The sequence below is a fragment of the Serinus canaria genome, chromosome 21 (genome assembly GCF_022539315.1).
Source record: "Serinus canaria isolate serCan28SL12 chromosome 21, serCan2020, whole genome shotgun sequence".
Lineage (NCBI taxonomy): Eukaryota > Metazoa > Chordata > Aves > Passeriformes > Fringillidae > Serinus > Serinus canaria.
In genome coordinates this window covers 1,074,949-1,088,130 of record NC_066334.1, presented here as the reverse complement: position 1 = coordinate 1,088,130, position 13,182 = coordinate 1,074,949, and the positions used below count along the sequence as shown (strand labels likewise).

The 13,182-nt window shown below is 44.3% G+C and overlaps 1 protein-coding gene across 3 annotated transcripts in view; it reads right to left on the bottom strand.

Moving 5' to 3' along the window:
- The window catches only part of TMCO4 (transmembrane and coiled-coil domains 4), a 37,770-nt gene that overhangs the window by 9,536 nt on the left and 15,052 nt on the right, over positions 1 to 13,182 (bottom strand). For all 3 annotated transcript variants that reach the window (XM_009099600.4, XM_050982615.1, XM_050982616.1), the window contains exons 8-13: positions 12,664 to 12,783; positions 11,195 to 11,359; positions 10,572 to 10,708; positions 9,026 to 9,110; positions 5,269 to 5,386; positions 2,302 to 2,419 (exon numbers count right to left, since the gene is read on the bottom strand). In XM_009099600.4, coding sequence (XP_009097848.2) covers positions 2,302 to 2,419; positions 5,269 to 5,386; positions 9,026 to 9,110; positions 10,572 to 10,708; positions 11,195 to 11,359; positions 12,664 to 12,783 — 743 coding nt within the window. The remainder of the gene's footprint in view (positions 1 to 2,301; positions 2,420 to 5,268; positions 5,387 to 9,025; positions 9,111 to 10,571; positions 10,709 to 11,194; positions 11,360 to 12,663; positions 12,784 to 13,182) is intronic.

Sequence of the window (13,182 nt, the reverse complement as noted above, 5' to 3'; positions counted from 1 at the left end):
AATTTTCTCTCTGTTTTTTTACTGACAGTCAGATAAAATCACACTAATCAAGAGAGATGTGAGATGGAGGCCTTGGAGGTGAATTGCTGTTTATAGTGAGGGCTCCTAATCCTCCACTCTTTTGAGGATTCTGGTGCTACAGCAAAGAGAACCAAGCTGGTTGGATACAGACCAGTTTTCATTATGGATGGACCAGGAGATGCCAAAAATACTGATGGTGCCTTCTCAATATTTTCATGCTGAGCACCTTTGCATCAGCTATACTTTATTCTTCTATCACAGCTTGTCCTTCTTCTGGTAGGACACTCACACAACCTTCAGCTAGGGCAACTGCAGGGGTGGAGCTGATCTCCATAAAGAAAACACCTGTATCTCTATATATCTCTAAATATCACTTTGTATTTTTCTGTTATGCTACTGCACTGTACTTGCAGCAAAATCCATCTTTGCTTTCTTGCCATTTTAAAAAATATTGCCCCTGGATATTTCCTTCCCCATTCTTGCTCCTTTTATTTCTAAAATGTTCACCAGAATGCACTGTATTTCTTCCCATGGTCTGGAAAATGGATCAAGACAATGACACCTACTTAACATAAATTTTTCCTCCCCAAAGTTTTGCTGTGAGATGAAGGAAGTGTCAATACCTTCTGAAGGAGAGCAGCACTGGGACTGACTGCTGGCAGCAGGCAGCCAGGATGCAGACACACAGCCCTGGGAGATGAGCAGAGAGCAGCTCTGCAAAGCTTATTCATTCAGCTGAAATGTAAATCCTGCTCCTCTGAGGGGAGGGGAGAAGCTGCTGTGATCCAGGCAGGATAAAGTGTGCAGGGCTCTGGGGGGTTTCATGCTTCAGGAGGCAGAGGGTCATGAGAAGGAGGGTCTCTGAAGAGAACTCAAAAAGAGAGGGGTCTCATGGACTGACTGACAGGAAATGTCACCCCTGTGCCACCACTTGGCATCTTAGGCCATTTTCATGCCAGCAACAGATGTCAGAGAGCAAATGAGTACTGGCAGCTCTGGAATGGTGAGAAAATGGATGTGGGAGTGCGGAAATGCTGACAACCCAGAGAAATGCAAAGATGCATGGGCCATGTTTAAAAGCTTCCACTAAATCCCTTCCTCCTGGAAAGCCCCTGTTTTGTTCTTCCAAGGGTCTGTTCTCTCTGCTCAGCACCAAGCCCTGTGTGTGCTGCCAAGGGCTGTGCAGAGCTCAGTTATCATGAATGAAATGAGTTGAGAACAGTTGGGTATTTATAGGCTTAGCAAGCTGGTGCTCCAGAAAATCTAAAAGCTCTTCAAAGTGCCTTTAGCTCCAGAGCAGCACTGATGGTCCCAGCTTGTGGGGACACTTGGGAAGAGGAGCTGACCATGGAAGTATCCTGAGTTTTGTGTTGGGCATCTTCCAGTTTGCAGAGAGTAAACAATAAATGAAAACATTATGATATGGAAAAAACACAATGGCACATCCAAGATTTCTGTGGATATGGATACACAAGGTAAGTTCTGCCTAGTTTTCTCTTCCTCCGTGGAAGAGACAACAACATGAGTTTAAGATAATTGAGTTGAATATTGCTTAGATATATTGCCAGATGTTCTAACAGTGGCCTATCACTAATGACACCAGACAGCTTTGAGGAAGCAAAATGTTTCCCAGATATACCAGTGAATCTCTCGCTGTTTCCTGGAGACACACACTCCGAAAAGGCAGCAGGACCTAGCAAACCAACCGTTGCTATCACAGAGCTTCTGTAATTCCAGACCAGTTCCGGCTCCTGCAGCCCTGGGGACCAAGGTACAAGGGCCAGGAGCCTGTCCCTGCCTGAACCTGAGCACTGTGGAAGGCTCCACCAAGATAAGATAGTGGGTTGCACCTGCCGTGCGGGCGCGTGTTTGAGATCCACGTTTTCCAGGTGCTGATCCCACCTCCCCGGGATCCACACTCACAGGGCTTGGCACTCAGCTCCTCCCAACCCAAACCATTCCATGATTCTCTGACAGCAAGGCCTTTCTTCATGAGTGACAGCATTTTCTATCTCCACTATGAGGTATGTCAGAACCAAAAATCCCAAAGCATATCCAACAGAGAGGCAGATTCTCATTGTTTAGCTCAGTGTTGAGTGCTAGCTGGGCCTTCAAAATCCAGAGGGAAGTGTGGATCAGAGTTCTCTCAAAGACAGGAAAGAGGGACAATGTACCTAGAGGGGCTCTCTTCAGTCTTCAGCTTCCCCAGCACAGTGAGTGTGGGGTTACAGTGCTGCAGGCAAAGAATGATGGAGAAAAAATGAGAATATGAGAACTTACCACAGAGGAAAGGTCCATGTTCACCATCCTCCTGTCATCCAGGTCGATTGGCTGGAGGCCTGCAACGTTGAGCTGGACAGAAGAGGTTCTGTAAACAAAGCTCAGCAGCCAGTCCCCCCTGGAAGCAGAGAAGAGTGAGAATAATCTTGTTGCCAAACCAATGCCATGTGGAATCAAAGAATTCCAGAACAGTTTGAGTTAGAAGGGACCTTAAAGCTTATTGTTTGTCACCCCCTTCCATGGACAGGGGCACCTTCCACTAGATCAGGTTGCTCCAGGCCCTGTCCAGCCTGACCTGCAACACTTCCAGTGTGTTACTACTCAGACCACAAGCAGAGTGGAAGTGCTGGGAAACACAGTGATGTCTGGACCAAGACCTGCTGCAGGTCTGTGTGATGTAGCAATCACACCAGGAATGACTTGCTGGAGTCAGGGCAGATTCCGGGGACACAGGGATGTAAGTCTGAACTGAATCCTGATTCATGGCTGTCATATCTTTACCTGCAGTGAGTTTAAAAATCTGACCCTTCTGTTTATTTCTGTGTTTGCTCAGGGTTTGCACATTGACGTATTTCATCTTTTTAATGTACTGGTAGGTTCTCCAGGCCATAAAGCTGTAAAAGTGATGAGACCTACAACACTGATATTGTGACATAAATATTGTCTGTGAAGCTCCTGGGAACGCTCCTGATTTATAGGTACTGTACAAATACATGGCTTCAGTGACAGAACTAGGAAGGGTTTGTTCCCACTCTAAAAGCAGTGCCATAAGTCACTGTGACAGTTTCAGGGTAGACTGTAGCATGAGGAGAGAAGGAAATACAAAACTCTTCTGAGCTGAGCAACAGCATAAAAATGGGTTCCAAAATGCCACTGTAGTCTACAGAGCAGATTTAAGTGGGACATGAGTGAGATTTGTGCTCTGTGATGGCAGCAGGTGAAATGCTTCTGGCAAAGGTGCCCATTCCTGGCTACTCCCAAATAATCCACACTAGGAGTTGTAAGTCTATACAGAGCCCTGCAAAACCTTTACAACACATTCACACTGCTCAGGTGTAGGTTCTTTCAAAAGCTGAGCCAGTCCAACTGATTTGAGCGAAGTTTCCCCCTGGGAATTTGCAGCCCTGCTGTTTAAGTGGGAGGGGACAGCTCCAAGAGCTGACAGGGCTCTCACTCACCCTGTCCCCTCGTATTCCAAAGCCAAAGGAGAACAAGGACTGGAGCTCAACAATTGGGCTCAAATCTGATCTCACAGGAATTCTATTCAGTGACCTAAAAGAGTCACTCCTGAAGTGACAGAATGAGGCCACCCTTTGTGCAAGCAAGAGACCAGAGAAATCAGAATCGGGTAAGGCCATACCACAAAATGTTTGTACAATCTTTCTCTCTACCTCAATCCTCACAGAAATTCCCTAAATTTCTCAATTCCCTCCTCTAGCTGCCCTCATGTTGCCTGAATAACCCTCTGGACACACACACACTGTATTTTATTCCAACAGCACAGGCAGGCTTAGAAGCTGTAACAAGATCTTTTTTGTGTGTCTGTGTGTGTGTGTTATAAGAAATGGATACACTGAGCAGTGATACAGTGAAATTTCTTTTTGTAGAACATAGACAGGAACAATATTTTCTGGGTAAACTCAGTTATATGCAATGATTTATATAATTTATAGCTTCTTGGAGGAACTCAGAGCACTCCCAGGGAGGCAGCTTTTCCTTGAGGCACAGGAAGAAACACTGCAAGTGGTGTTTACATCTGGCATCCCTGAAAATCCTGGGATCCAAAGAGGACAAAAGCAACAATTCCCAGTCTAGCTGAGATAGGATTGGTAATTTGTTATTTTAACCTTGAATACTTTAAATTAATTTATTTAATTATTCTTTCTAAGTTAAAACACTCTGTTAGAATCACAGTAACAGTACTTTCCCACCTTCCATGTACCTGTGTAGGCATCCATATGGATGCATGTATGGAAAACACCAGCAGCATTTTCACCTGTCCTTGACCCGAGGGCTCACAGATTTATAAACTGTCTTGACTTGAAGATTCTTTGCTAATTTTCTCGCCTGGTTATTTCTCAACTTATTTCCCCATGTTCTTAGTCTTCCCCGCTTATTCCTTGGTTTTAATTTCCCCTTATCTAATTGTGCTGGTAAGCAGTGTTCCTGCCACAATTATCTTCCAAGACACAGTCATTAGGTTTGAAGCTGTCACTCGACTACTTAATAGCTTTTCTGAGATTGCTTCAGCTGTTTCAGTCCTCCCTCTTCTCACCCAGCTGCTCCCATAACTCTGCACAACAGTTGACTGCTTTTATTTCTAAAATATTTTCCAATGTGGTTTTAAAGGGCTGGTATTTGTTCTGAAGGCAATCTCTGTATTCTTTCATATCCTTACTAAATTTGCTGCAGCGATTCTTCCTCTGCAAGTTAAATATCTTGTTCATGTGGACTATCTTGACCAGAAACCAACTCCAGATATAAAACCCTTCAATTTGCTTGAGCTCCTTCCCTTCCATTGTGATTTTCACATATTTTTCTCCATAAGCAGCCACAAGTGAACTGCATCTTAAAGCTTTTATAGATTCTAATTCCCATTCTTTAAGTCAGCAAACTTAACTGCTGCATTTATATTCCTTCACACAAAGCTGAGATTTAAAGGGCCTTCAGAACATATCAGATTACACACACAAACACACTGGCCCAGCTGCTTTAGGCTGTGAGTGGTAGAACACTGTCCCTCTATGAACATGGGCTTCCAGTGGCACAAAGAGCCAAGAGCTCTGTCAAACAGCCTCTAGGTGCCTCCTGAAGCTGCCATCTCAAATGGGTCTGAGGCAGAGGCCTGGAGGGACAAGGCTCTGGCACTGCTCAATGTCCTCACCAGCACTCACAAAATGCTTGAAAGGGATAAATGCCCCAAACCATGTCCAGGCTAACAAGGCTGGGCACTGAGCTCACACTGACCTGCAGAAGCCATTTATGATCCTGCCTGACACCACCCTGGTGAGAGCTCTCCAGTGCTTGGCTTCTCCTTCCACTGGAGCTCCCAGTAAGACAACATCTTCAATGATCCCTTGTGAGTCTGTCAAGGTGAAAGAAAACAGTTCAGATTTAGAAGAAGGATCAGAAAATATTCTTATGTGAAGTGTGTTCAGATGTGCACTACACAAAAATAATAATTTAGGTGGCTTCAATTTGAAAGATAGAAACAATAGAAAGGAGGATCATAAATCAAACTTTGCATACATCTCAACTGTTCGCAATTCACCTGGAGTTAGTAAATGTGAAAAACTGAGATCCTCAGACAGTGCAAAGGACCAAGCACTGGGAGGGGGAAGTGGCCTGGCCTCTGCCCAGAAAGGTGCTGTTCAAGCAGCAAACCTCTGGAAAGGCCTGGAAACCCCTGGAAAGGTCTTTCTGCAGACTCACTGATGTGGGTTTGCACAGAGCTGTGAAACAGCTGAAGGAGTCTGAGATCTCACAGAGTGAGCAAATGTTGTCATATGCAAAGCATAAGGAGCTCTTCCCAGAGCTGATTCTATGAAAAACATGACCTGAACATGCAAGAGGAAATCCGAAAATGTTAATATTGATTTGGAAGCAGCAACAATGGAGGCACTTGCCAATACTCAGTGAAGATCTGTCAAACTGGTTTGATTTCCTTCTGCTGTAACCTGGAATGCCCACCCAGGGCCTGATTTGCTGAACAGCAATGTTGACTTTAAAGTATAATAAATCTTCCTCACTAATCAGAGAGCTGCAGGTGGGCAATTTCAAGAGGAATAATGATGGAATGAGAAATACTGGGCAGCCCTGCTACTTTCCTAAACTCCTGAACAATATATCAGTCTCTTCCATAAATCTTTGTAAAGAGAGATGAAGCCTCTGATGCCACAGCAGTTAAATGGAAGACTCATGAGCACAACATTCCAAATCCATACTCAGCACCTGTGGGAGATCAGGCTCCAACAGACCTGAGCTGAACTCAACATTTGAGGGAGAGGTTCTGCCTGGGCACTTTTCAAATGCAAATCACTTAGCTTCCTTTCCCTGATAGCAGTAAAGATTGGAGCTGCCTGCAGTGCCTGCATCCTTCTCTGCTCTGTAAATCCCGTGCCTGACAAATCCAAATGAGCTCTTCTGGAATTATTTCTTATTGCAGAGCAATTTTTGCACCAATCAAAAAGAGCAAAAAGCAATTCAATTATGTGAGTGTAATCTGTGAGCAATAAAGCCCTGTTCCCATAATTATGGGCAATGAAAAGGAAACACAGAGTCTTGCGGGAAGCTTGTCCCAACCAAGGTTCCAAATTCCATGTCTGTAGTGTGAGCCAAGTGAATAAACAAGCAGCTAATTCATCAGGATCCTGAATATTTGGGCAAGGTGTTGGAAGCTTTTGTTTCTCCAGTCCTGTGTCCAGTTTATTGCTTGCTCAGAACAAAAAAAAAAAAAAAAAAAAAAGTTTAGTCTTGGCTGGAAAATGTTCATTTTCTTTGAATGTTGACTGGATAGAAACCTGGGAATACATCACTGGCCTGCAGAGCAGCTGAGGCTCAAGATAAATGAAATCTATTTCACAGTTTGTAAATCTTTTAGAAGATGAAGAACAATAAAGTCTGTAAAAGCAGTGAAAAAAAATTAATTAATTAACCATTTACCCTCATAGAGAGTGGCTAATGAATAAGGAGTTTTATAATGGAAAATTTCCAATCAAGTCCAAGCAGGTGAGAACAGAGTGAGAATGAGAGGCCAAAATTCAAACCTGATTAAGATGATTTCTCCAGAAAAGGTGTAGAAGAAAGAAGCTGTCCCAGAGACCACAACCAATTCTGGGAGCTGGGCTTTGCTGTGCCCTAGGGATGCAACTCACTGGGAAAGGGAAAACACCTCAGCACATCAGTCCTGACTGGAGGGAGGACAGCACTGGAATTCACCTCTGGCTGTGTACAGATGTCGCAGGGCAGGGCTGGCAGCAGTATTCCCAATACTGAGCACAGCAGGGAACACAGCCCAGTGGGATACTGGTCACATGAGCTGTGATCAGTACAAAACACCCAGTGTGTGACACCTCACTCCAGTCACACACAGCTGGGTTTCAAGGTTTGGTCTCTGGTGGTAACAGCCATTAGCAATTTGCATTAGTTTGCTAATTGCTAAGTATTTACTAAAAGGCATGGGAATCACGATGAAGAAATCAGAGCAATGATTCTCCCACGCAGTAACGCAGTAACGTGTCTCTGATGGCTCATTGACTCCAGCTCCTGCCATAATGGCATTTTCTGGAAACCTGCTGAGCTCTGGCTCCCAAAGTGATCCGGGATGAAGTATCCAAAGGCAGTTCCGTTGCTTTGCAGAGAAGCTTTTGAACAGAATCTGTGTTCCTGCCATGGTGTTTCACTGGCCAATCCATCATTAGCTCTTTGTCCTCAGAAATGCCAGTGCCATCTGGATGCAGAGCCCTGCATGATGAGGCCGTATGTTCCTTTCGTGTGAGACATCCAAGTCCAAACCCAAATCAGTCTCAGCTGTCCCAGGTCCCAGCTCTGCTCCTTCTGTGGCTTGCTCTGGAATGTGCCTGTGAGAACGCCTTGGCAATCTGTGCTAAACATGCTGCTTTTCATCTCCCAAACAGCTCAGCTTTCAGAATTCAATTAAGGAATGAAAAATCAGTGTATGGTGGGAGCTGTTCTGATACATCACCACAATACTTGGATTTCTTTGGAGTGGCAGCCAACCTTCCAGACCCTAAGGATTTCCTCCCTAAGGGGTTCGTGTCATTGCAGAGCCTGCAGACTGAAATAAAAACCTGGAAATACCTCAGCCCTTGGCATTCTCAGGACACAAAAAGTGTAGATCTAGGGCCAGATTAGGATCTGGGTTCTGGCTCCAGTGTAACTCCATAAGGATTATTCTGGATTTGATTATATTTAATTTGAGAACAGAATTCCTGTATTTGAAGACTTTTATCTTAAATCAGAAGTGAAGTTCTGGCACACAGCTGTCAGTCCTGACCTTCTCCATCATCACTTGACTCTGTTCCCACCTTCTTGGACTTTACTGGACATTTTCCTTTATAAAATTCCCTAGTTATGATTTATTGTGAAGTAAGTGGTTAATGAGTTAAATTGCTACGAGGGGGGAAGGCAGGCTGCACACACTCACTGCTGACTCAACTCCAAGACACAATTTTCATAAACTGATCATAACGATTTTACTCCTGTTTTTTTTCTAAATTAAAAATAGAAATCTATTAATAAACAGAACCACAATGGGTAATAAATTGGCAGATGGTTTTATACTTGACTTTGGGGGAAAATTACCATGAAAATAGCAGATGACAGTGGCATTTCAGAGACTTAAATGGAAGGCAGGACTCAGGGAATCAGATACAAGAGCTGCAGAGAGCTCCCAAGAAAGGCAAAGCATCCTCTGCTGGGATCAGGCAGTGCACAGGCAGCTCCAGACTGATCACAAATGTCACGTTGTTGTTCACAGACCAAAATGACCCACTGAAACCCCTCAAGTAAAGACAGCGGATTTTTTCTGCTGGACTGGGGGAAATGACAGAAGAATTTGGCTCCAAAGGCATTTAAACCTTGGGGTTTTTTTGTTGCCATCCTATCCTAAAAGAGCCAAGCTATGTTCTTCCTCTTGGAAGAAAAATTTCTCCACCAGGAGTAAGGAAAATAAAAGAAAAAATGGTTAAAAGGTGAATGTTACCTTTTTCCTGAGCCATTTCCTGCAGGCAGAAGTAAATTACTCTGGCACCCAGGCTGAAGCCAATCAGTGTGACAGGTCTCTGGCCCTGAGAAAGAAGGAGAGGAAAAAAATGCCACCAAATGGTGATTTTCTCTGGAAAGAGATCAGGCCAGGGATCCCTGAGAGCCTGAGACGCAGAGCACCTGCTTGTGCATCACCTTTGAAATAGTGGAGCAATTTGGTCAGTTTCAAAGGGATCAGGTCTCCTCAAAGTTATGCCCAGTTCAATATGGAGAATGCTACATATTTGTATTTTGTATATTTTGATCTTCAGAAAATCAACTGAAAACAATCTAGTGATCTGAAGTTACAACACAGGGGATGTTTCAAACGGAACCAAAACAGATGCTGTCCTTGGTTCGAAATTGCCAAATGAAAACCTTATTCAAGGAACAAAATTTTCCTAGAAATGTTTCAATAATACAAAAATACCAACCACTTCCAGATTTCAGGCTGAGCGACAGCAGCAGCATGCGATGGCAATAAAAGATGATGTGGCTTTTAAGCTTTAAGCATTTATTTTGAACAGCCTAATAAGATTTTCTGTAAGATTAAAGGGAGCCTAATCCCAACATCAATGAAAAATGGTCTTTGTAATATCCAGGGAGCAGGTGGACAATGGATCCCCCAGACATCTCAATAACTACTTTTAGACTCTCCAGCACACTGGAATGTGTTTTCACAACAGCAAATGCCTAACAGGCAAGAACAAATGCCCCATAGCAAAACAAAGGGCTTGTATGAAATAAAGTTTATTGAATTTTCTAGGATTGGGTTTTTATGAGAAATCAAGTTTTTTCCTCCTCTGCTGTTCCACCTTGCTGGGACACACGGCTCTGGGGCCACGGCTCACCACGGGCTCCTCTATGATCAGCAGTGACTGGTGTGAGACAAACACGTGGCCAGCAAAAACCAGTCTTGGCCCAGAAAATTATGGCAGGCTCTTGGGGGGACAGAAATGTCTTTTTTAAGCCTTTTCAGAGAGACTTCTGTTACTTCTGTAAGGTACCAGCCCATTCATTCCCTTTCTCTGCAGGCAAAGCCACGGCTCACTGGGCATTGGCTGCCACCCACTTTTTTCTCAGGTAGTTTTGCAGGTGCCTCTTAAGGAGCCATAAATATTTTTAACAATTTGTATTCTCATTTCCTTTTGATCCATCCTCACCTCCTGCTCTCTGACTTCCACTAGGTGAGTGGGCCTGGCTGTGTTATGACATGGTTAAGCCACGGGTCATTTATGACCTGGATCTCTTCTTCCTCACTGAGAAAAGCTTTAGCTTAAATGGAACAAATCTCAGCAGGATTTCTCTGATCCACTTGGGACCTCCTCCTTTTCCCCAGTAAGCCAGATATCTGCTGGTCACCTTCATGCAGGACTCTCTGTGGTTTTGTTTTATTAATTTTCCTTCCCTTAGAAAAATACAATTTAAGCAGCATGACTATAAAACTTCACCTCCCTGGGCCAGTCCCTTCCAGCTGTTACTCCTGGATAATTGTGGCCAGTTACCTGCTGTCTGCTGAGCAGGATGTGTGCAAGGTGTTTGCCCACTTCAGCAGAGCGATGCAGACACACTCCCCAGGGGTTGTCAATGACACTGGCAACAGTCAGGAGTGATGCTGGCCAAGTCAAGGCTGTCACAATCCCTGCAACACACAGAGGTTCCTTAGAAAATATCAAAAGCAAGAGAGTTCACTGAAGTTAAAGGCTAAGTCTAGAAGATTATGTCATTTCCAGCTCTTCTTTCCTAATAGCTGTGCTGAGAAATGCTTTGCTGAACTAAAGATAAGAAAGAATCTGATGTTCTGGCACAGGGGGAGTGTGTGCAACCTGCGTGTTGGGCTGTTTCTGTAGAGCAGTAGATGTGTAATAATAGAGGGAAATGAACAGTCACAGGTGAAGGAAGGTGTTTCCAGCTGTAACTTTAACAGAATGATGCAATGACATGGTGGCTCAGCAGTCCAGGAAAGCACAGCTAAATTACAGGTGTTGTAAAGGAGGTTCTCAGGTCACTTCTGCTGGGCAATGCCAGCACTGCCTCCTCCAAAACATTCCTTCTTTAGGAAAGCTCCTTTAACACTGAAACTGCACAAGAGCCACTCAAGCAGATCTGACAGGATTTAGTTTCTCACCTGACAAGACAGTGAATTTTAGGGCTTCTTGAGCCATCATGTTCACAAAGCCATTCAGCAGGGAATCCAAGGTGTTGCCAAGCTCCATCAAGTACTTGGATTCCCAGGCCAGGCAGTACTGCTCACTCGAGTGCAACATGCTGCTCCACGGGGCTGTGAAGCTCCCTGGGAAAGGTTGCAAAGATGGGATTCATGTTTGAAGAGAACACAATGGCAAGGGAGCCCAACAGAGAATCAGAACAGAACCTGCAGGACACTGGAATATTCTAGCAATGTATTAATGACAGATCAACACTGAAGGGCAGAGCAGAACTGTCATCTCAATTAATTAAAAGCCTTCCCACACTGTTTCTTCCCCAAACAATGCAGGTCAGGTTGAGGCAGCTGCTGATCAAAGTGACACAAGACCCCCACAGTAGTCTGTCTTATTTGGGGACACATGAATTGGCAACTACTGGCAGCTCCAAAACCACAAGGTGGCAAATTCTATAAAACTCCTGTCCTCAGTCCCTCTTTTTGAAGAAATGTGTACACAGACAGACACTGCTGTAAGGAGGAAAATGGATGACAACCCTCATTTTGTTCTTTAAAACATTCTAGCAGATTGCTAGTTATGGAAGAAGAATGTGTGTCATCTGTAACTCCCTTTTACGGGCAAACAGACACAAAATGTTCCTGGAGGGACACACTTGCCTCTCTAACTGTGCCTGGGAGCCCTCCAGCTCTGAGGAATTGGACCTCTGGCAAGTGAAGAGAGAAGCCAAAGCACAGCACTGCAAAATGAGAAGAACCTCCCTGTGACAGCAAGCTGCAGCCTGGCAAGTGACAGGGCGAGGCATCCTTCTGCATTAATGATATCCAGAGTTAATTATGGTGCTTCTCAATAAACTGGCAGCTGTTCAGTCAGCTGAAGCTGAGCACATTAGTAGACAGGTGACATATTTTATATGACAAGCTACACTGGAAAATAAGGCACTACAGACCTTTCAAGGCTTCCCCTGTAAGTCACCTCCAGAGTGCTGTGCTTAACAGGATTTACTTGACAGAACTTTCTTGCCAATAAACCTCATTAGCTGGCAGATATGGAGAGAGCAAAACCACACTATTTTCTGTTAATTCCTGGTGGATAAACATAAGGTCTCAGAGACACTTAGTACTAGTGCTGGCAATCATCTTCCAGACAAATCTTTTCTGGCAAAACCACACAACAGTTCCTATCAGAAACAATCCTGCTATGGCTGCTCCCAGTCCTGCTATCACCACCAACATAATGCCCTCTTTTTTTTTCCTCTGTTTGCCTGGGATTGCAGATTGAGTTGCAAAATCTTATGGTGAAAACTGACATGCTTCAGTTACCATGTCATGGAAATGTGGGGCAGACATGATGCTTTGTGAGAACAAACACAGCCTGGAGAAGGACACAGCCACAGCTCTTGGAGCTCCTCTCAGCCTCTTCATCATGTTCTTACCATATTTGCCAGTGCACAGCCATCCAGTGATTGCTATGGTGATGTGGAGCTGCTTCCCTTCCGTAAGTGGGAGGAATTCAAACTCTTCTATGGCTCCCACACGTTTCTTCATTTTGTATCCTACACACAGCCAGGAAGAAACACGCAGCTCAGAGATGGCACAGAAAGGACACCCTGTGCTAAGAGTAGGAGTTTGCTAAGAAATTAATTGGGTAATCTGGAGAGGGTTTTTTTTTCCTTTCTAAAACGCTCAGTCAGCCCATGCATTACTTATAGCTTAGTAAGGAGCCAACATGATCTTTCCGAGCTTGTGTGATCTGAGGGAATCCAGCAGAAGGGTTTTTTTTTGCTGTAACAGCTGCTTTTCTCCATGGCAGCATCTTTCTAGCCCAAAGCAGGAAGTTTTCATTTCCTTCATTAACCACACATCAAATATTCCTTCCCTATTTGGTCACCAGGGGCTACACAGAACCTTAATCAGCACTGAGACAAAAATCTCACGGATTGCACCTCAAATCG